This window comes from Tupaia chinensis, unplaced genomic scaffold (assembly GCF_000334495.1).
Source record: "Tupaia chinensis unplaced genomic scaffold, TupChi_1.0 Scaffold000028_1, whole genome shotgun sequence".
NCBI classification, from domain to species: domain Eukaryota; kingdom Metazoa; phylum Chordata; class Mammalia; order Scandentia; family Tupaiidae; genus Tupaia; species Tupaia belangeri.
In genome coordinates, this window is record NW_006159458.1 from 4305723 (window position 1) to 4330766 (window position 25044).

General features: G+C 39.4%; 1 protein-coding gene across 1 annotated transcript in view; it reads left to right on the forward strand.

The window, feature by feature from the left end:
• Positions 1 to 4181: 4181 nt before the first annotated feature.
• ITPR2 (inositol 1,4,5-trisphosphate receptor type 2) overlaps positions 4182 to 25044 on the forward strand; it is a gene marked incomplete in the record, with an annotated part of 493922 nt that continues 473059 nt past the window's right edge. The window contains 3 exon segments of the mRNA XM_006140313.2: positions 4182 to 4346; positions 9409 to 9539; positions 11730 to 11800. Coding sequence (XP_006140375.2) covers positions 4182 to 4346; positions 9409 to 9539; positions 11730 to 11800 — 367 coding nt within the window.

Here is a 25044-nt window from a genome sequence, read left to right on the forward strand (position 1 = left end):
CTAAACAAAAAGGAGAGGGTTCAATAATATGGCAGTGTTCTAAGGGCAGGTAGTGGGGACTGGTGGAGTGGATGGGCAGTTTTGATAAAGAGCCAGAAAGTTGCAGCTAAGGGGGAAATCCTTATAGTTAAGTAGGGTAAAAGTACAGGAATTGGGCAATAAAGTCATCTGTGGTAAAGTTCAGAAAGTACTTTTTTTTAGAGAGATTTTTTTTTTCTATAGGGTGCGTGTGCTCACCAGAGACAAAGAGACAGAAAGTGAGAAATCACCCCCAGGGGAGATGGCCATGCTGCAATCTCTTCTCCTTTTAGGATTTTGGGCACGTATACACACACCAGGTTGAGTTTGAAGCCCCTGGATTTGGGACTCGAACTGCAGCAGACCATGTGTGAGTCCACATCCTTAACCACTATGCCACCTACTGGCCCCCATAGTAAGTGTCCTCTATAAACTTTTGAAGGTCCCCTCATAGTTGGAATAATAAAGATCTGGAGACCAAGGAATAAGTTGCTTTCTTTGTAAATCTTTTTAAAAATCTTATAGCTGTATGTTTGTATACCATATTTTTTATGCCCTATGTGTATTCCTAAAACATGTTGTTAGTTTTGCCTACTTATGCCTTCTATGTAAGTGGAGTTATGTAACATTTAGTTTTTTGGAATGTCCTTTTTTAAATGGTATATTCTTTTTTTTAAATTTTTTTTATTTTTTTTTATTTTTTACATTTTTTTCTTTATTTACATTCATTCACTGTACATCATTATAGCATACAAAATGAGATTTTTCCATTGAGAATACACTGTATATTGGCTCAATCAAGCACATCAACATATGTGTTATTGTCAACAAATCATTTTCCATTTCTTGTTTTCTGTATATTTTGCCTTTTTTCCCATCCTTGATTCCCTATCTCACCCTCTGCCATCTCCCACCCTCCTCCCACACTGTGTCTGGTATCTATTGTTGCTTTCTATGCCTCCCCCATTTTATTGTTTCACTAAATATCTTAATAAATCTAAATATTTTCAATAGCAAGCACAGCTGATATGTACATATCCATGAACACAAGACTGACTTTAGGCATAAACCTCAGTGAATAGAATGAACATACTGTAAAGTAGCACCTAACTAGGGCTATATAGCTTAACTGCAGTCATCAAATAGGTATTTCTAATGCCTTTTTTTTTTTTCTTCTGAAAATTTTTTTTTTTTATTAATTTACATTCATTCCCTGAGCATCATCACAACATTCTAAATGTGGTTTCCCATCTAGAATATACTATATAGTGGCTTAATAATGCATGTTATCATCCATAATATTCCATTTCTACTTTCATATATATGTTTTTTTACCCCATGTCTAGCCCTCTGCCCTATTCCACTCTCTTATTACACTATCTCTGCTGTCTACAGTTGTCTTCAATCCCTTTTCCCCCAACATTTCGTTGGTCACACAATATCATAAGTAATCTAACTACTTTCAATAGCAAGATCAGCCGATGGTTTCAAGAAAAGCAGTTTTGAACTGGTAAGGATATTTCTTTGAAACTTAAAGCCTAGAAACAGGTTAGTATTCTGTTCAAATAGTCGGAACATGAATCTATTGATAGCTGAAGACAGGACAAAAGTCCTTAAAACCAGACAACAAAGCTTAGAAGAAAAGCAGCAATATTTTAGTCAAGTCGTAGAATACTGTTTCATCAGTTCAGTCTCATGTACTTAATCTTTCTTCTGTATCTGTTGAGGTTCGATGTTCCAGATTGAAATCTGGGATGTAATACTCAACTCCAGCTTTTGGCCCTACAATTAAGTTGCCCATTTTCTTAGTTTCTGAACTCTTATTTCTGTGTGTCTGCATTTAATTTTACTGACATAGCACTCCCTTAAGAACTTCTTGGAGATCCGGTCTGGTGCTGGTAAATTCTTTCAGGTTTTGTTTATCTGGGAAAGTTCGTGTCTTTTCTTCCCAAATGAACGATAACCTTGCTGGGTACAGAATTCTCGGTTGAAATTGCTTTTCCCTTAATACTTTGAATACATTTTCCCATTCTCTCCTCGCTCTCATTGTTTCCGATGAGAGGTCTGCCGTTAGTCTGATGGGATACCCTTTGTAGGTAACTTGCCTTTTTTCTCTTGCCAGTCTTAGTATCTTGTCTTTGTCTGTGGTTTTGGTCAATCTGGCTATAATGTGTCTTGGAGAAGATCTTCTTGGGTTGATTCTATTTGGGGTCCTCTGTATTTCTTGGGACTGAATCTTTGAGTGCCTCTCCAGGTTTGGAAAATTTTCTTGTAAGATTTCATGGAATAGATTATCAATGCCCTTATGAGTCTCTTCACCTTCTGGGATGCCTATTATCCGGATGTTTGGACGTTTGATGGTATCTAGTACTTCTCGCATATTATTCTCAAATTTTTGGGCCATTTTCTCAGTCTTCGCGGTGGATTTTTCTAGGCCAACCATTTTCTCTTCTACATTAGAGATTCTATTTTCTGTATGATCTAGTCTGCTTTTAATACTTTCAAGGGAGATTTTGACTTCTTGTATTATAGCCTTCATCTCTAACAGTTCCATCTGATTCTTTTGTAAAGTGTGAAATTCCTCTTTTAGATCTTGCATGAATTTCCTTACCTCCTGGAACTCTTCAACTCCTTTCTCCTTCCTCTTCAGCAGTTCCTTGTCTCTCTTCTCTTCCATCTCTGTTAGCTTTGCCATTATGAATGTTCTGAATTCTTTATCAGACATTTCCATGATTTCCATTGAACTGTGTGTGGATAAAGAGGAGCTATCCTTTTCCCGTGTGGGAGGGGTATTTTCCTGCTTCCCCATATTTCTTGTGGTCTTGCAGCGATTTCTAGTCATCTGGTGGGTGGTCGGTTTCTTCCCAAACTTGGAAGTTCAATCAGAGGGTCGAGGAGTGTGCAGAAAAAGAAGCAGAGAGAGGGAAACAATACCAACAGCAAAAGAACAGACAAGAAACAGTGAAAAAGAAGAGAAAAACTTTTAAATAAATCTCAAAAGAAAAATTAATATTCAAAAAATTTCAATAAAACTCAAAAATTAGAAAACCGCGCGGCGTGCTAGATCACAGGAGCCATGGAGCTGTGGATGCTGGAGGCCCAGTTATCAGTGGGACATCTTCCTTTCTCCCCAAATGGCTAGATCACAGGAGCCATGGAGCTGTCTGCCTCTTGAAGAAGGGCTGTTCATAAATGGTATATTCTTGAGATTTTTCAGTATTGTTCCATGCAGGTATAATTTATTCATTTTTTGTAGTTATTCATTGTATGAAATTATTCATTTTGCCATAATTTATTTATTCATGCTATTATTGGGGAATATTTGAGATCTTTTTTCCCATTTTTGTTATTATAGGTAGGGCTGCCTTGAATATTCTTGCACATGTCCCCAGATGTATGTTTGCAAGATTTTTCTAGCATATATAGCTATATATCTATATATCTATCCACAGATATAGATATAAAGACATACCTGTATATGTGTAGACACACACACACACACACACACACACACACACACAGAGAATGGGAATGCTGAATAGAAGGCTATGCCCATGCTTAACTTCAGATGCTTCATTAAAAAAAGTGTGTGTTCTAGTTTTTATTTCTACTGTCAGTGAATGAAAAATTTGCATTGATTAGAAACCTTGCTTACATTTTATTTATTTATTTATTAAAAAGAATTATTTTTATTTAATTATATTTATCATTATAACTAATTTTTATTTTTCATCTTATTTATTTTAAAAATTATTTTATTTATTTTATTTTCTTTTATACATGCAAGTACATTATTTAGCTTACAAAGTGAATATTTCAGTATGTGAACATTTCTCCCTAGTCCAGTTGATAATACTATACAATATCTTCAACAGATAATACACTAACATTTTATTTTTATCCTATTTGTTTTCTGACAGTATTTTTGGATTTGTAATTATACCTTAATTTGATTTTAATTTTCCTGATGACTAATGAAGTTGGGCATTTTATCAGGTATTTACAGGCTTTTAATGGTTCCTCAGGCTTCTTCATGAACTTTTGGCATTTTTCTATTGGTTCTTTTTCTTAGACATTAATTCTTAGACGTTCCTTATAAATTCCTCATACGTACTTGCTGTTGCCAAGTGTTTTCTCCTAGTTTGGAGTTTGTGTGTTAAGGGATGCTGTTGATATTTACGGCTTCTTTCTATGAATTTGAAAAAGATGCCTCCATTGGCTTCGGAGACTGTTCTGTGCTGACGTACTGCTATGCAGGGCAGATGGAGCCTGTACCACTGCATTCGACTCTGACAGCAGAGCTTACCACCAAACTCCAGAACGTCTTTGTAATCTGTCCATTTATACTTTAAGTATAAATGAACAAGCATAGTAGTGACCTATGATTTCTCTTTTTATTGTGTTTTGGTGGAAAGAAGTTTTTAACTTTCATGTAGATAAATTTATCAGTTTTTCTTTTGTGGTGTGTGTGTGTGTGTGTGTGTGTGTGTGTGTGTGTGTGTGTTATGGATTAAATAAATCTTCCCTCTCTCCTATTCACGAAAATCATCATTCATACATTCTTCTAAAAGTTTTATAATTTTTATCTGTCACATTTCTTAATTATACCATGCATATAAAGTTAGAGTATAGAAGAGAATTACCAGTTTAGGCTAGTCAAATAGAAAGAAGGAGCTAAGTCTTTGGTCTTATAGATAGGGGCCCACATCTTGGCTCTGCTCTTGAGCTATTTGACCATACCATTTGATCTCTTTAATATGGAGGAGAAAAATACCTTGCCAAGTTGTTTGGAAGTTAATGGTAGTGTATATAAACATTTAGAGTAGTACTTGGCATGCAGTCAGTGATTGATAGATACGGTTACTTGACTGGGAAGATAAGACTAATGTCTATGGTATACTTATAGAATGAATACTTTATAAACTAAAAAATATTCTAAAATTGCTATAAGAATTCAGAGAAGTAGGACCAGCAGTTAGCATAATGGCTATTTTGCTGGAATCCCATGGAGTCGACCGGGGTTCGAGGCCCTGACCTGGTGGCTTAAATTCACGCTGGGTGCATGTGCGTGTGGGCCCAAGAGCCCGAGAAGATAATGGAGGAGAAGGGATTGTGGTGTGGCCATCCCTCTTGGGGAGTGATTTCTCACTTTCTGTCTCTCTGTCTCTCTCTGTCTTTCTGGTGAGCACACACACCCTATAGCAAAAACCTCTCAAAAAAAAAAAAAGAATTTAGAGAAGTATTTGCTATCTGGGAGAATTTAGTTTCAGTGACAGGAAAATAGATAAGAAAACAGTGCCTTTTCTCTTGACTATTGGCATTTGTGAAAATAGTTATTAGCACACTTTACTTTTTTTTTGAGACAGAGAGATTTTTGCTATAGAGTGTGTGTGCTTGCAAGAGAGACAGAGATATACAGAGAGACAGAAAGTGAGAAATCACCCGCCAGGAGGAATGGCCACACTACACTCCCTTCTCCTCCATTCTCCTCTTGGGATTTTGGGCACACATGGCACACATGCCTGGAGTGAGTTTCAAGCCACCGGGTCTGGGACTCAGGTTGTGGTTTACTATGTGGGAGTCCAGTGATATATTATGCAACCTGCTGGTCCCTAGCACACTTTACTTTGAAAAAAATGTGTTAACTTGGGGCTCGCAGTGGCATGGTGGTTGAGGTGCTGGACTCCGACATGGCTGATGATGGTTCAAGTCCAGACCTCGCGGCTTGCTTTCTTACTTTCCCTATCTCTCTGTATCTCTCTCTTAATAATAATAATAATAAAAAATAAGGTTTAATATTTATTTCTAAAAGAAATGTTAACTTGAATTTAATGCACAAGCATAACTTTTATATATGTATATCACAGAATTTATAATTGTGTTACTATGTCTAGCTAAAATGTAATTCATTTTTACATTTTACATTCATATTTATAAAATCACTCAAAGTAGCAATTGAATTATTCTTATATTTTGGAAGGTATAATTACTGAATAACTTTCCCTGTAAAATAAAATGAATGAATAATTTAAAGTTATCACCTTTTGAAAAGAAGATAGTTATGAAAGACAACAGGCTTTCTACTAGGTGAATTTCTGTGACAGATGAGAATTTTAGACTAGTCCTATTGCCAGGTTGGCTTACTTGCTATCTCAGTTATGGGAAAAATAAATGCAGTCTATTAAAGAGTGCACTGATATATCAGATTGGAAGATGCCTAATGAGCTGTTGTTATTTAGAGCAAGTTATCTGGGGTGCTTTTCAAGATACGGCATTTTCGATAATTTTCTGAGACACATGTGTATGGGAGTTTCCTAGCCCTTTCCTTTATCTGCTGGGGCAACCATTTATTGTTTTCAGTTATTTTTATTGTTTCTGTAAACTACCAAAGAATAACATTGGTTTATGTAAGTGGTTTGAAATGTCACTTTAGTCATTCATTCAGTTAATGGTTATTTAGCAATTGCCATGTTTGAGGCATAAAGCTTAAAGATAAGGATATAATGGTAAGAAAAACAGAAGTGGGCTCTCTTGGAGCTTATAATTTATAGGGTTATAAACATATGTATAAAAAGAAAGCATGATAAACTGATATATTCTGTCAGTGGACATTGTGGGAGTGCAAAACACATATGCTTAATCAATTTAAGGAACGTTATAAAGCATTTTGAAAACACACTCTTTTTTCTAGATTTTTTTTATAGATTTTTGCCATAGAGTGCATGTGCTCACTGGAGGGAGGGAGGATGGGAGAGAGAGAGAGAAAATGAGGAATCACCTCCTGGGGGTGATGGCCATGTCACAGTCTCTTTCCCCCCATTCTCCTCTTAGAAATTTGACATTCCTGCACAGATACCTAGCATGATCTTCAAATTGTAAGGCCCGAGGCTCGAAATGCAATCAGCCACGTGGGAATCCAGCATCTTAACCACCATGCCAACTGCTTGCCTCCCCTTTTTAAACATTTTGCTAGAGGATTCATGTGCTCACTGGAGAGAGACAGAGAGAGGGGAGAGTGAGAGAAAGAGAATGAGAACTTCCCCCTTCACTGCCCTCCCTCATAGTGGATGGTCATGCCACAATCTCTTCCCCATCTCTCCTTTTGGAATTTTGGGAATGCACGCACATGTTCCTGATGTGTTTTTCAGGTTGTTGAACTGCACAGTTAGCCATATGAGATCAGCCACTTTAACCCCCAAGCCACAAACTGGCCTGAAAACAGGTTCTTACTCCTCATCCCCAGACATTTTGATTGAACAGGTTTTGACAAAGGAAGACTTTTTCTTCATCATCATCATCATCATCATCATCTTTAACTTCCCAAATGATCTAGCTAAATAGTCAAATTTGGAAAACAGTTATTATGAATGATTAAAATGGGCAATAATCATTACAGGGTTTCTGAATGAGTTAGCTAGGAATGGAATAGATAGTGTTTTTCAGGTGATTTCTTCTCATAGGCCAAAGGTTGATCTTCATGTTTGTTTCTACTTGGTTGTAAATTCGTCTTTGGGTGATGAAAGTTAACAGCCCCACGCTGGTGGAAGGGAGAGCCTGGCTTATCATCTGTACACATGAAAAGGACCTAGAATTGTTTAGTTGTAAGCCCAATGAAAGTCAGAGGTGACTACCACAAAAGCTGCTATAATGTTGAGTGTGCTACTGTAAATTTAGTGTCAGAAAGAAGGAGTCAATAATTCCCTCATCATATCTATGCTCGTCGGGGGCACATCCGGATTCGTGGGTAGTTTCTAGAATCACATTAAAGGGGGATGTTGACACCCGGGGTATAGGAAAAGACATTGAGCTCTTTGCTAACTATCTCTATTAGGAAGAACTGGAAAGGAATAGTCTTGTTGATCTCAGAAACAGACAAAGAAAAAAACATAGTCCGGGGCTGGATGGTGGTGTAGTAGTAAAATGCAACAGTATTCTGCAAAGCAGACCTTCATGAGAAGGGTCCAGATTCATGTTGGAGACCTCCCTGAGTTGTGTCCATAGTCTGGTGCCCATGAGTGATCCATGGCCGGCTTCACTGGGGGTGGATTGCAGCATGAAGGCCTTATAGAGGGTGCTGTTTCTCACTCTCTTTCCCCCTGTCTCCTGCTCATAGAAGAAATAAATAAATACATTAAAACAAAAACAAAAGCATTTTACTCTATATAGTCCTAGAAAAAATGACTGGGACCAAGGAGGGAAAGTTAACTGGGAAGCAAATATAATTTATTCACTCACTCATTTACTCCTTTAACAAATATTTAAGTATCTACAGTAACTCATTCTACTAGAGGTCAAGGATCTAATCATAAATGAGATGGATTCAGTCTCTTTGTGATGGAAACATGGGATGCTATTTCACCTCCATCTAAAACCCATTCTTAATGTTAGTACTGTCAGAAAGGTGATAAATGGTGATTACGCTGGCCCTGCAGATGTTAAAGAAGAGTCTGTTGGGGATATTGTAGAACTTGTTTCAGTAACTACTATTAGAATATCATTAATTTTTTTCCTCCCCCCCCCCATAGGGTATGTGTGCTTGCCAGAAAGAGAGTGAGAGAGAGAGAGAGAGAGAGAGAGAGAGAGATCACTGTCTCTCCCCCCCAACCGCTTCTCACCCTGGGGTATGTGGGGTTGGCCTTGCCACAATCTTTTCTCCTCCATTTTCCTGTCAGTATTTTGTGCACACATGCGCATGTGCCTGGCATGTTTTTCAAGCTACCAGGTCTGGAATCCAACCACTCAGTCAGCCATGTGGGATCCAACCACCTTAACTTCCATAACACCTGGCTGGCAAATCCATGTTTTATTTCTAATATTAATCATTGCATATGTCTTATAACAAATTTACCTTTTTGCTTCTTTCTCTGCCTCCTATCCTTCCTTCCTTCACTTCCTTCCATTCCACTCCCTCCTAGTTCAGTTCCGATTCTTCAAGGCAGAAAGATAAAATGATTACTTTTGTGATTTTCACAGAAATTTGTATGTAAGGACAAATTCTTAGAACTGAATTCACTCTTAATTATTATATCTTTATCTGGGCCAGTAGGTAATTGAGGATAAACATAGGTGTTTATGTAAATGTGCTATGATCAGATTTATGGATTTAGTTCCATTCTTCTCGATGGGTGGTCTATGTAAGGCAGGGTCTTGGCGCCATTCAGTGGGAGCCTATTTTTCTTGGGAATGAGTAGAATATCAGTGTCATTTATGTGATTTTTATGTTCTCACAATAGGCCTGATTTCTTTTCTTTTTTTTTTTTTTTTAATCATTGCATTTTGAATTCTTAACGTGCCTTGACTAATTAGAAAAATTACCCTTTTCCTCACAGCATTTTAGTTTAAATACTAGGTCATGATACTCTCAGGACTATTTGAACCTTTTGGATTCAGTGTTACAGGCTGAAACTGAACATTGTGGAAGCTTGGATTTGCTTTCACTTGACCCAATGTGATTTCCTGTTTCTAAGAAAACAGTTTCTAAAGACTCTTGAAAGGAATTTCTCCCATGCCTTGCAGCTCTTGTGAGTTGATGCAAGCTAGTGAGTATGGTTAAACATTTTTTTTTTTTAAACAGAAAGTTACAGGTTGAACAACCTGTGTAATCAATTTACAGTGATTTTCACAATATTCTGGAAAATATTTCAGTTGTTCTCAACACTAGTTACTGGAGAGATGAACATGAATGTTATCTTTGGTAGTTAATCTTTCTTTTTTTACATAATTATTTATTTAATTTTATTTTAATTTGACCAGAGAGAGACAGAGAGAGAGAAAGAGTGAAAAAGCAAGCTACCCAGGTCCGGGACTCGAACCGTGGTCAGCCATGTGGGAGTGTCCAGCACCTTAACCACCACGCCACCTGCTGGTCCCTGGTAGTTAATCTTTCTGAAGAGAAGTTTCTTATCTCCTAACTCTCCGTTTAGAGGTTCAACTTCGCTGTCTTATAATTGTCCTAGAAATGGACTTCTCAGATAGAGGTTTTCTTCTTCTTCTTTTTTTTTTTTCTTTAGTAGATTTTTGCTCTAGGGTGCATATGCTCACCCGAGAGACAGAGAGAGACAGAGAGACAGAAAGTGAGAAATTACCTCCTGGGGGGATGGCTATAACGCAATCCCTTCTCCAGTCTCCTCTTGGGATCTTGGGAACACACGCACATGTGCCTGGTGTGAGTTTCAAGTCACCGTGTCTGGGACTCGAACCGCAGTTGGCTACATGAAAGTCCAGCGACATAGCTATTATGTCATCTGCTGGTCTCTAGAGAGGTATTTTTGACAGAGTCTTGCCTGTTTAGGTTGGTCTGGGAAGCATACTCAGGCCTCCCGTGTGGCCCTATCCTGATGCAGCAGTGCATGACTGCTTGCTTATAGCACCATAGCTGGGCCAGCTTCTCTTAAATAATTCAATAGTGATTAAACACATTTTTTTAAGTACACAGGTAGCTTATTCATATGGCCAGTATTTATTGAGCACCTGCTATGTGTCAGGCACTCTTTTAGAAGCAGAGAATAAGGAATAAGGTTAGGAATAAGACAAAGTCCTTGATTTTATTTATCAACTAAACACTAGTTTAGGAGCTTACTGTAGGCCAGGAACTGTATAGGTATTTTATAGATACTTTAAAACTATCAAGCCATTAAGGAGGTAGGTAGTCTTGCCTTTAGTTTATAGGGATGAAGAAGGAAATTTTAAGTCATCTTGCTAGAAAGTGGCCAAGCCAGAATTCCAGTGCAGGTTGAGTAATCACAACCACTTGTGCTATGGTCACTCCCTAAACCTGACCTTAGAAGCCTGCACATTGCTTGTGAAACACATACACACTGCACACACATGAGTTTCAAGCCTCTGAGACTCTAACTGGGGTCAGCTGGTGGGAGTCCAGAGCCTTAACCACCATGCCAAATGCTGGTCCCTAATCAGTATTGTTATAACCAATCTTCTTATAAATCCATGACTATTAAAAAGTTTCTTGGGGCCAGATGGTGACATAGTGGTAGAGCAGCTAGACCCACATGGGAAGGGTCATGTCCTGAAACCTCCCTGAGCATGCCAGGTGCCCAGTGTGTGTTAATGATCTGAGCTGTCTAAGACTAGGGCTGGATCATGGCATGAAGATATTGGTGGGGGAACCAGCAGTTAGTGTAATGGCTATGTCTCTGAACTCCCATGTAGTCGACTGTGGTTCGAGTCCCAGACCCTGTGGCTTAAACACACGCCAGGCATGTGTGCGTGCATGCCCAAGATCCCGAGAGGAGAATGGAGGAGAAGGGATTGTGGTGTGGCCATCCCCCCTGGGGAGTCATTTCTCACTTTTTGTCTCTCTGTCTCTCTCTGTCTTTCTGGCGAGTGCACATGCCCTATAGCAAAAACTTCTCAAAAAAAAAAAAAAAAAAAAAAAAAAAAGAAACTTGTGGAGCTTAAAAAAAAAAAAAAAAGAAAAAAGAAAGATACTGGTGGAGCTTCCTGTCTCTCTTCTTTTTCTCTCTCCCTAAATAAACACACTAAAAAGTTTCTTGATTAAGGATGACATTAAAACTTTTTTTTTTCTTTTTTTGGAGAGTTTTTTTTGGAAAGGGAGTCCAGCAACATAGCCATTACACTAACTGCTGGTCCCGACATTAAAACTTTTAATAAATACTTACATGTTATTTATGTGCAGCATATGTTTTATGAAAGTGATGAAGTTAACAATGTAAACATACTTTTCCTTCTAGGTTAGTGGATGACAGATGTGTGGTACATCCAGAGGCAGGGGACCTTGCCAACCCTCCCAAGAAGTTCAGAGGTAAGAAATAAGCACATTTCTTATCAAGTTCTTTTAGAGGGCAGATTTTTTATTTGTCTTAAGTAATGTGAAAAATTTATTTAATGTGAAACTTTCAAATATAAATTATGTCCACTGAAACTTCTTTCAAAACTTTTTTTTTTTAACTACACTGAAAAATTTGAAATTATTCAGTTTTTGTTTTGCTGGACAATAGTTTATCTGTTCAAAGGAAATCTTGGTAATTAACTGTGAAAGGCTATTTATTAAAGCAGTAAATGTAGCTGAACAATATTTTTGTATATTTCTGTGACAGTTCTATTATACATGTTGTAAGGTTTCATTGTCAGCTCTTTAATTTATCTTTGTAAAGTCTCCAGGTGTATAAGAGTAATAGCTTAGCTTTTAAAGTAGCACTTTTAATGGTGTTTAGTAACTCATGATCGTCATCTTTTCTAAATGTAATTTTAGTAACTTGATAATCTAATCAACCGAGAAATTGGTCATAGTAGGAGATGATTATAACTGAACTGTTACAAAGGAGGATTAAGGGATTCTGTAGGGAATTATAGAAATGAAAAGCTTGTTCAAGTCAATTTTATAAGCTGTAGGTACTTATAAAAGTAAAAATAATTTTCAAACACCTTCATCTTCAACATGGTGTTGATTAATTTTCACTGCGGTGAAAAGTAGCATTACTAAAGGTTTAAAACCTGGAGAGAGTCAAAGAGATTCTTTTCTTTTCTTTTTTTTTTTTTTTTTGAGTGTTTTTTACTATAGAGTGTGTGTGCTTGCCAGAAAGACAGAGAGAGACAGAGAGACAGAAAGCAAGATATCACCCCCCCCCCCCCAAGGGGGATGGCCACACTGCAATCCCTTCTTCTCTGTTTTCCTCTCGGGATCTTTGGCACACACACACATGCTTGGCATGAGTTTCAGCCGCCAGGTCCAGGACTCGAACCACAGTTAGCTGCATGGGAGTCCAGTGACATAGCCGTTACGCCAACTGCTGTCCCAAGAGTCAAAGAGATTCTTCAAATCACATGCTCATGTCAAGATGTGCTACTTAATGTACTGGGGAAGGAGATATTTAACATTTAGTAAATGTTTATTGTATTTTGTTGTTTGTGACAGGCACTTTATTTCTTGGGTCACCAGAAAAGCCATGACATATTTTTGGACAGAAAATCATAGAAGAAAATACATCATGACTTTTCTGACAATTCAATACATAACTCATTATAAAAATACTTAATTTATTTTACCTAACTTCAGAACCTTGCAGAGTAAGGTACACATACAATTTTGAGTTAAATTGGTCACTGTGAATAAGAGACCCAAGTATCTTTTGTGGAGAAATTAGCATAAAATAGGCTGTAGAAGATAGATTGCCCTTTGAAAACACCCATAAAGCTACTTATAAGGGACACTTGCCTAACCCTGGATAAGTGAGGACTTCTCCCTCAAATGGCCTTTGCTGAGGATGGACTTAAGACAAAACTATGTGAAGGAGAGCCAGCAGTTGTGACAAATAGGCTGCTAGAACTCAAGAATGACTTGCCAGAGACAACGCAGGAAGTGTGTGTAAACATGATCTGAAAGGACCAGCAGACAGCATGGAGGTTAAGGACCTGGATCCCACATGGCTGCATCTGTGGTTCATGTCCCAGACCTCGTAGGCATAAAAATCACGTTGTGTGTGTGTGTGTGTGTGTGTGTGTGTGCGTGTGTGCGCGTGCATGGCCAGAATCCTGAGAGGAGACTGGAGGGGGAGAGATGATGGTATAGCCATTGCTCTGGGGAGTAATTTCTTACTTTCTCTCTCTGTTTCTCTCTGGTGATCACTGGTGCCCTATAGAAAAAAATAATGAATGAATGAATGAGTGAATGAATGAATGAATGAATGATAGAAGAGACTAGTGGAGAAAGAGTATGAATAAAAAACAGGTAGATTCTGAAAGTCATGACTGGTACATTATAGATGAGAGAATTATTGCTTTAGAAGAGAGATCTCAGATCAGAATTGCCCAGAATGTACCGATGAGAAAAACAGAAGGAAAACAGGGTCAAGTCAGGATAAGCTTGGAGAATTACCTAGCAGTACTTCTAATTGAATTCTCACAGGGGAGAGTAAAGAAAATGAGAGAGAGGCACTAAGTGAAGCACTGTAAGTGAGAACTTTGCTAAACTGGAGAAACACACTCTGGGTGGGAGAGGCTGAGTAGGGGTTGAGCTCAGGGTAGTGATGGTAGAAGCAAATCCACAGATCCTTCTTTGTGAACGGTAGGGCATTAGGCAAAGAGAAAAGTTTTAGAAACAAACTAGGACAACAGATCTGTGTTTGTAACAGGAACAAGCATGGGGCTCAGGTTTTGACTGTACTGCTTGCCGGCTGTGTCATCTGAAGTAGGTCACCTAACTGCTTTGAGCCCCCGAGGACATCTGTTATTGGCTGGTGGGAGCAGGGGTTGTTAGTAACAAGAACAATGACTCCACAGCAGGTTTTGTGAGCCTCAAAATCTCCCCAGAGAATAAATGTAAAAGTGTTTTAAGTCTTTATACAAATGATAGTTAACGTCACAGAACAGCATAGTGTATTTCCATTAAACGTATTTGGCTCTATCCTATTGCAACCTCTTCAAGGACAGGATTTTATTTTTTTTTCTCACATGTAGAACTTTGCACATGGTAGAAATCTCCCAGAATAGCCATCAGATGCCTCAGGATTAGCCATCCAAACTTGCCCTGGCACCACAGGATAAAGTTTGGCTCCCAGGACGGTCCTGCATGTCAGGGCTGCAAGCCTGGACAGTCTTATTCCTCTGTTGGTTAGGAAGGATTAGTCTTTCAAAGATAAACACATAGGGTTTGTGGTTGCCTTTTCTCTTTTCTTCTTTCCTAGTGAAAGGAATTGTGTTTTTCTTTTTTTTTTGGAGAGTTTTTTGTTTGTTTGTTTGTTTGTTTTTGCTATAGGGCAAGTGTATGCACCGGAAAGACAGAGAGACAGAAATCAAGATATCACCCCCCAGGGAGGATGGCCACACTGCAATCCCTTCTCTTCCATTCTTATCTCGGGATCTTGGGCACGCATGCACACGTGTCTGGCGCGAGTTTAAGACACCGGGTCTGGGACTTTAACTGTGTTCAATTACATGGGAGTCCAGCCACATAGCCATTACGCCAATTGCTGATCCCAGTGAAGGGAATTGTTTCAAAGTACAAAGATTATTTTAGTGTTTCTGAGGGAACCCTGGGGTCACAGCTCCGTACCCCATAGGAAATGATACGCAAACATTTAGGCTCATGTTATTCATTGGGCATGGGTTCAGTATACGACTCACTCAGGCTCCATCCCACTGCTGGAAGACTGGCTCTTTCTGTAATCCAATACTCCAGTCATCACCCTTGCTAATTTGCTGTCGTTTTCTTTTCTACCTCCTGTTTAAGACTAAACCATTTACATTATCCCAGTTGATGTTGAAAAAGGAGATTCCTTTCCAAGTAGGGACTCAGGATTCCCTTTTATTGTAAAGCCCTGACTATTTGTCATGATTCGTTACACCCCAGAGATGTGCCCAAGTTGGCTTGCCTCTGCTCTGGTCTTCGTTCTGCTCCATAGGCAGGAGAGGCATTGTTGTTCCAAAGGGCTCATCCTTTTGTAGTTTGTCCTCACTAGTTATTGCCTTAGACCATTCTCTGTTTGCATGTATTAACCCTGTTCCCTTTGGCTTTAAAAACCATCATTTTCCCCCCAGACTTGACTCTCAGAAGCACTCTCCTAGCATTTCCAGGCTCCTCTGCCAAGTTTCCAGCACACCCTCCCTATTGTTGCTTTTTAGATAACATGAAGAAACAATAGCATGTCAGCAGCCCAGCGGTACCTCAGTTCCTCCTGCCTCAGCCAGACAATTGATATTCCTAGATTAAATTTAAAGATTCTGTTTTCCTACTCATGCTGCTTTGTTCAGGTGAATCATAATGTATTAGAGCTGTTAAAAGTAAATCTACAACTTCTCCAGTTTTTTCAATAAGAGCAAATTTCCAAAAAGTTTAAAATTATTTTCCCAAATATACACAGTTACACAGTATAATATTCTGTTGACTGTCTTGTTGCCTCACTAATGAATAAAGGAAACTGAGGGTTTTTAAAAAAAAAACATTTTAAGGCTTTGCCATAGGGAGTGTGCGATCTTTAGAGAGAGACAGAGAGAGAAAACGAGAAATCACCCCTTGAGGGGATGGCCACAACTGCAGTCCCTTCTCCTCCATTCTCCTTGTGGGATTTTGGGCACACACATGTATGTCACATAGGTGCCTGGTGTGATCTGCAAGCCTCCAGGTCTGGGATTCAAACCGTGGTTGACCATGTGGGAGTCAGTGTGATAACCACTGCACAACCTGCTGGCTCTGGAAACTGAGTTATAATAAATATTTCCAAAAGGTTATTTAAAACCTGACAGATACTGTTTTTCTTCTTTTCTTTTTATTAGAGGGTGTCTGTATTCCCCAGAGAGAGACAAAGAGACAGAGAGAGGGAGAAAGAGAAAACACTCCCCCGTGAGTGGTAGTCACCCTGCAATCCATTCTCTTCCACGTCTCTATCTGTCAGGATTTTGAGCATGCATGTCCATATGCCTGCTTTGTTTTTCAAGCCATCAGGGCCAGGATTTGAACTGTAATTAACTGTGTGATTCAGCTTCCCCAGCCACCAGGCCACAGGTTGACTCCGACACTGTTTTTCAACAGCAGCCATACAGTCACATTAGTATTAACAGAAGCACGGTGGCTTTATCTTAAGTAGGTATAATTTCTTTAATGATCAAATATTTTCTATTTTTAGAAGAAAAACCTTAGGGCTGACTTCAGGCATGGTGTTTACGAGAGCCAGATCCTGGGGCCAGCAGGTGGCATAGTGGTTAAACTGCTGGACTCCCACATGGGCCAATCTCAGTTTGAGTCCTGGACTTGGTGGCTTAAAACGCATAGCAGGTGTGTGTGCGTGTGTGCCCAAGATCCTGAGAGGAGAGTGGAAAAGATAGGATTGCGGTGTGGCTGTTCCCTTTGGGGGACACTTTCTATCTTTCTCTCTCTGTGTGTTTTTGGTGACTGCACGTGCCCTATCGCAAAAATCTATCTCAAAAAAAAAAAAAAGAGGGAGCCAGATCCTACGTGGCTAACTATGCAACCCAGTGGTTTGAAAAACATGCCAGGTGCATGTGAATGCATGGCCCAGATCCTACAGGCTGGAGAAATGGAGAAGGCATTACGGTGTGTCTATGCCGTACTGGGGGGCGCTTTCTTCCTCTCAGTCTCTTTCTGTCTCTGTCTCTCTGTCTCTCTGGCAAGTGTACATGCCTACCAATGGGCCAGTTCTGGTAAAAAGTCACCTTGAAGTAGTAAGACAGAATGAATGCTTCAGGAACTGAAAGTGAAGCAGAAGATTTGTTCACTGTACAGTGTAACCCCAAAACAGACCATGAAAGTTAGGGACTTGGGAGAAGACTGACAGAATCATTTAACGTAGGTCCTTCTCATTAGGGAAGTCATTTTGAAGGCTGGACCTCTCCTTTTGTGTCTGTGTATAGAGATTACATGTGTAGGCATATATATGGCAATTTGTGGCTCGGTAGTTACTTTGGCTTTTTCTATCATTTAACATGTCGGTTTCGTCCAACACAGTGAACCCTATCTATGACCCAATTATAAATACCTCCTGCACCAGCTTAACAATTGCCATGCTGAATTTCATCAGAGTTGGTATTAATATAATTTTTTTAGATAAAGATAATATTTAAATTTGAAATCAACTGACATTTATTGAATAGTTAGTACATGGTGCACTGTGCTTGGGGCCTTTTATGCATTATTATTTAGTCATCACAATAGCTCCAAGAAATTGATGATGTCCCAATTTTGCAGTCGAGAAAGTTCAGTATAAAGAAATTACGCAACACTCTTAAGGTCACCGAACTCATTAGTGGTTAGAACTGGGACTTGAACCAAGTTTTATGACTCCAGGGCTGTTTGTTTTTGACCACTATCCCATACTATCTATTGAATTACGTCCTCCTAAAAATTCTATGTAAAGCTACATACATTAAATCTAATCACTGTTCCACACAATAGCCCTTTAAGTACTTGTTTAGAACGATCACACTTATCCAGAGCAATTCTTCTACAGTGTTTTTTAAAAAACTGAGATTTAAAAAATTTATTTTAACTATTGCTAGCTATAAATTCTTCAGAGATTTCTCTAGCCTTCATCAAAGTCCCTTGTTTGTTTTAGGTCCTTCCCATTTGTCGATAGAATTTTTAGTGGTGTAGAAAGAACTGTGCTTCATACTTTTGGGTCTTACCTAATGAGAATCCCTTCTTTTTTTGAATCTTCACTCTCATCTAAATTATTTCTTCAGATTCCTAGACTTGTGACATCTTAAGATGGGTTAAATTGATAAAAAGTTCATGTTGTGATGCTTTCATGTGTATTCCAGTGTTACTAAGTATATCCAGAGATGTAGATTAGCACGGTATTAGTTGAGGAACCTGGGAGACTTGGGAGGAAGCAATCTGGGAGGTGATCCCAGGAAGCATGGCTAAGACATTGGGGTCGGGGAGAGCCAAAGGAAGGTAAGGCAGTAACAGTGTGCCTTAGTGCCTACGCCGTGGACAGCTGGAGCGCAATCCTGCTGGAATTTCAGATAAACCTTGCAGAACATGCCTCAGAGTCTCCCACCCAAGGACAGAAAGGCTGAGGCCAACTTTTATCCTCTGTGTGTTACGAATTGTCCTGTGGCTATTATCATCTCGTGCCACAATGCACTTCTCTGAATTCTTCCTACTTGCAGCTGAGCCAGGTCTCCAGATGTCAAGAAGCCCTTGGGTAGGCAAGAGAGATGCTGGAGCTTGAGGTGGGAAGCTGTCAGCACGTTGGAAACTGTTTACTGCACTTGTCGGTGACCTTGGGCCTACGGGCGCATGTTCACGGTCTTTGCCTGCTTAGAATTTGTACCAGTGTCATTAATAGATAGGTTGGCAATGAGTTTGTAAACTATGTGAGGGAAGGGCCATGTGATTCCTGTGCCCTGTTGTACCAAGACCATGCACAGTGTTTTGCATATTGTGGGTTCTGACCTAATTTTCTTTAAAGAACTATTTTTTAATTTATTTTTATTCATCATTATTGCTGTTTGAATTTGACATGGGAGAGAGGCAGGGAGGGAGAGAGAGAGAGCGAGCTAGAGAAGAAAAGTGAGAAAGCAAGCCTCCAGGTCCAGGATTTGAACTGCAGTCGACCATGGGGGAGTCCAGCACCTTAACCACCATGTCACCTGCTGGCCCCCTGACTTAATTTTTGTTGAATGAATGGATAAAGTTTTAGAAAAGAATTATAATTCTTAAAGGTCATATCACTTAAGTTCTGTCCTTACATGCATTTTTGGTGTCTTAAGGCTACTTACCATGTAATGTGGTTGTTTGATTAGTTTTATAATAAAGCAATGTGTAGATCTGCTTGTTTGTTATAATCTTAATTCCTATACCTCTACATTTAAGCCCTTTGGTGTCAACTGTGCATTCTGACTTATAAATCAATGAAGTGAATAGCAGAGGACAAAAACTTCTACATGTGTTAGGTGAAGTTTTTTAGTAGGCTATAGTATTTTGTAATTTGCTGCTCCTCAAAGGTGTTCAAAAAATTGCAATGGATGTTCAAGCCAGCAATTACATGACTTTTACTAAAAAGTCTTCCCAGTTCTACAGTTGAATGTTACTGCTTTGAAAATCCTATTTTAAATCCTCATGTTAATAACCCTCTACTACTAATCCCAATTATTAAACTCTTAAGTGGCAGTGGAAATTAGTAATAAGTTTATTCTCCTCACTAAGGTTTCAGAGGATGAAATGAAAACCAATTACTTTTGTGTGTGTGTGTGTGTGTGTGTGTGTGTGTGAGAGGGCGCGTCTCCGCCAGAGACAGAGAGATAGAAAGAGAGAAATCACCCCCTGGGGGGATGGCCATGCCACAATCCCTTCTCCTCCATTCTCCTCTTGAGATCTTGGGCACGCACGCACATACACGTGGCATGAGTTTAAGCCACCGGGTCCAGGACTCGAGCCATGGTCGACTACATGGGAGTCCAGCCACATAGCCATTACGCCAACTGCTGGTCTCAATTTTTTTAGAGAGATTTTTTGCTATAGGGCATGTGTGTTCCTTGGGGACACACACAGAGAGAAAGTGAGACATCACCCTTCGGGAGAAATGGCCATACTGTAATTCCTTCTCCTCTACTCTTTTTGGAATTTTGGGCATATATACACGGTGTAAGTTTCAAATCATCAGGCCCAGGACTCAAACCATGGTCAGCCACGTGGGAGTTCAGTGCCTTAACCAATACACTACCTGCCGGCCCCCAAATTCTTTGTTTTCTTGTTAGCTTCCTTGTTGAAGCCGGTCAGTGCTTGTACTTTAAAATACTTTACTGTCTGTTGAAGGGAAGTTACTGTGGTTCTGACAGGTAAAATGGGGTTACTTTGGAAGTTTTGGAAATTTCTGTTTTAAGACAGTACTTAGTCAGTTGACTGTCTAAAATATGAACGATATATGAACTTTGATTTTGGCTTTATAAGGATGAATTTTTCTCTTATAAGTGTAGGAAATGATGGCAGAAATGATCTATTGATGATAATGTATATAGTAATATCTTTGACTGGACTAATATACAGTTTATTTATGTTTGGAAAATTCATTTTGTATGCTGTAGAGAGATACAGTGATTGAAAGTAAATAAATAAACAAATAAACAAATAAATAGATCAATAAGAAAAAAAAAACAAACAGCAGTTGGCATAATGACTACGTCATTGGTCTTCCATGTAGTTGACCGTGGTTCGAGTCCTGGACCTGGTGGCTTCAACTCATGCCAGGCGTGTGTGCATGTGTACCTAAGATCCAGAGAGGAGAATGAAGGAGAAGGGATTGTGGTGTGGCCGTTCCCCCTCGGGGGTGATTTCTCACTTTCTTTCTCTCTGTTTCTTTCTGTCTTTCTGGTGAGTACACGTGCCCTATAGCAAAAACCTCTCAAAAAATAAATAAATTAATTAATAAAGGAAATGTTTACAGAAAATTAAGAGTTATGTGTTTACTGGAATAAGGTCAACTCTCCAACTCCCTACTTTTTTTTAGCAGTTTATAATATTTTGTAAATTGCTGCTTACTGCTCATGTGGTCATGGGCCGATTTTTATGGGTAAGATTCTCCCTTCCCATGCTGTATATAAAGTTAGTTGTGTGTCAAAATTCCTAGCAAGTACTGAATAGATACCCCTTTCCTGTGAGAATTTTAGTTTTCATAGCCAAGACTACTCTAAGAACCGATGGTTGTGAATATTGAAATTCTTAATTGTGTGCTGATGACAGCTGTTCTCCATGCTGCCTTATTGAATCCTTCATAGCTCCACTAAGAAACTGGAAACCACACTTGAGAGAAGAAAAGTAACGTGCTCAATGTCACACAGCCAGTGGGTAGGAAGGTCAGCTTGTTTGAAGCCAGTGTTGCTCAGTGCTGTGAGATCTTGGATACATTTCGCAGAGATTTTATCGAGCGTGCACTGTGTGCAGTGGAGGGTGTGAGTAGCTTTTATGGTTCAGACGAGTCAGAAATGATGCCTGCTTTCAAGGAATTTATAATCTAATGAGGCAGATAAGATATGTATATAAATAATTATAACACAAGGTAGAAAGTGATAAGGACTAAATAAGAGGGTATGGTAAAGGTATTGTGGGAGTGCAGAAATTTTAATTTCCTGTTTTGAATAATGAGGAAAGCTTCTTAATTAAGATAACATTTGACCTGAAAGATTTGTACCTTTGGGGAACTTTTCATGAATGTAGTTTCTAGGGTAACAATTGGTATGCAAAGCTAAATTATATTTGTTTCTTAAAACAAGAATGGAATGTTTGGTATTGTTTGAAGTGTAATACTGAGACGAAAGTGCCAACCTTACACCAGTAAGTCTGGTCTTCTGTTGGTGAGAAGTAAATCAGTGATAACTGAGTGTGACAAGAGGAATTATACTACCACTGCTACTAATAACTAACATGACTGAGACCAGCAGTTGGAGTAATGGCTATGTTGCTGGACTCCCATGTAGTCGACCATGGTTCAGGTCCCAGACCCGGTGGCTTAAACTCATGTCAGGCACCTGTGTGTGCGTGCCCAAGATCCTGAGAAGATACTGTGGTGTGGCCATCCTCCCAGAGGGTGATTTCTCACTTTCTGTCTCTCTGTCTTTCTGGCAAGTGCACACACCCTCTATATGTTAGGCAATGTTCTAAGTGCATTAGATTCTATTAATTAACTTAATTCTATACAACCCAATGAGGCATATATTGTTATTAAAATACTATTATTGGAAACTGGTAGATGATGTGGTGGTTAGGGTGCTGGACTCCCATATGGCTGACTGTGGTGCAAGTCCCAGACCTGGCATTTTGCTTTCTCACTTTCCCTTTCTCTCTTTTTCTGGTCAAATTAAAAAATAATAATAACGTTAGGCCAGCAGATGGTGTGGTGATTATATTGCTGGAATCCCATGTGGCTGATCATGGTTCAAATCCCTGACTTGGTGGCTTGGAACTCACGCTGGGCATGTGTACATGTGTGCCCAAGAACCCAGGAAGAGAACTGAGATGAAGAGATTGTAGTGTAGCCATCCCCCCTGGATTTCTCACTTCCTCTCCCACTGTCTCTGTCTCTCTCTCTGGTGAATGCATGCACCCTAAGGCAAAAACCAAAATTATTTAAAAAATGTTATTACCCCATGTATTAGGGTACTATAACAACCCCATGAGGTATATGTTACTATTGAAATATTAATATCCCACCTATTACATAGGGTCCTGTGTTTTGTTTTGTGCCCCCTCAAACCAAACAAAACCTCACAAACAATCCACGGTGACTCATACAAGTTAGAAGTTTATTTTCTCTTTCACTTAATAGTCTTCAGATGAGTAATCCAAGATCACCTTGGCAACTCTGTCGTTCTGAACACCTTGCTTATTCCAAAGTTGCTCTAGTAGCAACTCACCATTTTCCAGCAGAAAGGGAGGAAGAGGATCCAGGGAAGGCAGATTCTTCTTTTGGGAGGATACCGGGGACATTCGGGCATTCCTACTCATGTCTCACAGTCACATGGTATACTGGGCTAGATGGTGGCCTCCTAAAAGGGCAGGTCCATGTCCTAAGATATAGACCCCGTGAGTGTGATCATCTTTGGAAATGTAATTAAACAAAGAATCTTGAAATGAGATCACCCTGGTTTAGCCAGATGGACCCTAAAATTCAATGACAAGTGTCTTTATAAGAGACAGAAGAGAAGAAAATATATAAAGAGGGGAAGGCCATGTAAAGACAGAGACAGAGGAGGCCAGTGGGTGGTGTGGTGGTTGGAGCACTGGACTCACGCGTGGCAGACTGCAGTTTGAGTCCCAGACCTGGTGGTTTGCTTTCTCTCTTTCAAGTGCATGTGTCCTATAGCAAATTAAATCATCATAATAAATTAATTAAGTAATTATGAAAAAATAGAGACAGAGAGTGGAGTTTTGTTGCCACAAGAGACACCAGAAGCTGGTAAGAGAGGATTATCTCCTAGAGCCTTCAGGGGAAGTATAACCCAGCTGAGGCCTTCACTTTGGACTTTACAGCTTAGAGAGCTCAAAGAGAATTTATTTCTCTTGTTTTAAGCTCCTAATTTTGTGGTGACTCTTATGGCAGCCATAAGGAACTAATACACATGGCTATATCTTGCTGCAAGGAGGCAGAGAAACACGGTGGTCAGTGAGCTGACCATGTGCCCACCTAAAACTACCTAAAGGAAGAAGAGAATGGATATTGAGGGAGAAGAGTAGTATTCTCCATCATATTCCGTTTTATAGATGAAGAAATTGAGACACAGAGAAGTTAAGTAACTTGCCCAAGGTCAGAAATCTAGAAGGAAGCAAAGCTCTGATTGGAATCCCGGCTTTGAACCACTAAGTATATGACCTGTAAGCCCAAGAGTGTGTAGAAGCACAGAGAAGAGAATTGTAGTTGGCTCTGGAATTCAGAGGAAGAATGGTGGGAAGCTAGAAAGCCAGAAGTCTGGGCAGGTGTTCACCAGGTAGAGAGGAGGGGGTGGAAGAGAAAGGCATTTCTGGCTGCAGCCCAGAGATATAGAATAATGTGATCGGTGTTTGGGGTGGATAGAAGTTCACTTGATCCAGAAATACTCTATTTATTCAACTCTTTGCCTCTCTGGCTCCTTATAGGGAGGCCCCTCATGAAGTTTCAGTGATATAGTTCTGCTTTGGAGAAAAGAATTATCTTGATGATAAAAAAAAATGTACATTTAAACTATTTTTATATGTTTACTTTCTAAATGGTACAAAGGGATAGGGTATAGAGGGTCCAGCAGATGGATGGCATGGTGGTTATGTCGTTGAACTCACACATGGTTGACCACGGTTCGAGTCCTGGACCCAGTGGCTTGAAAATCATGCTGTGTGTGCATGTTGATTCCTGCTCAAGATCCTGGGAGGAGAATGGAGAAGAGATTGAGGCATGGCTGTCCCACCCTGGGAAATCATTTCTCACTTTCCTTCTCACTGTCTCTGTCTATCTGGTGAGCACGTGGGACCTAAGGCAAAAACCTCTAAAAAAATAACCACGCCAAAGCAAACACAACACAAAGAGATTATTAGAATATTTCTTCCTATGTTGTATTCACTAGCAGCTTTGTAGTCTTTAGAAAATGAATTCCAATGATATTATTCCAGTAGAATTTCTCATGGAAAATGCATTATTTTTACAGTATAGTTTCTAGGAACATATTTTGGTGAGAAACATGAACTGTTTGTAGAATTGAAACTTTGACTCAGTCAAAATGTTCTTCAATGCATTAAACAGTAGTTGTTTTAAAACAAGCTATTCTTCTACTCCTTCTTACCTTGTCATGTATTAGGCATATTAAAAGACATATAAAAATGTCAAATCAGGCCCAGCTGTGGTGGGATGCTGTGAAGACGTGTTGTGCAGGCTGAGACCATAAGGGAGGCCTGGGTCTGATTCCTGGTCCAACATAGAAGTCCAGCCTCAGTCATTTGCACTTGTAGTCCCAGCTGGGAGGGTAAGGACTGTGCCATAGTGAGACCTTATCTAAAAAGAAAGAAAAAGTCAAATTATTTATTCAGTTTTTACATGATCTGTAACATACATAAAGTATCTCCAG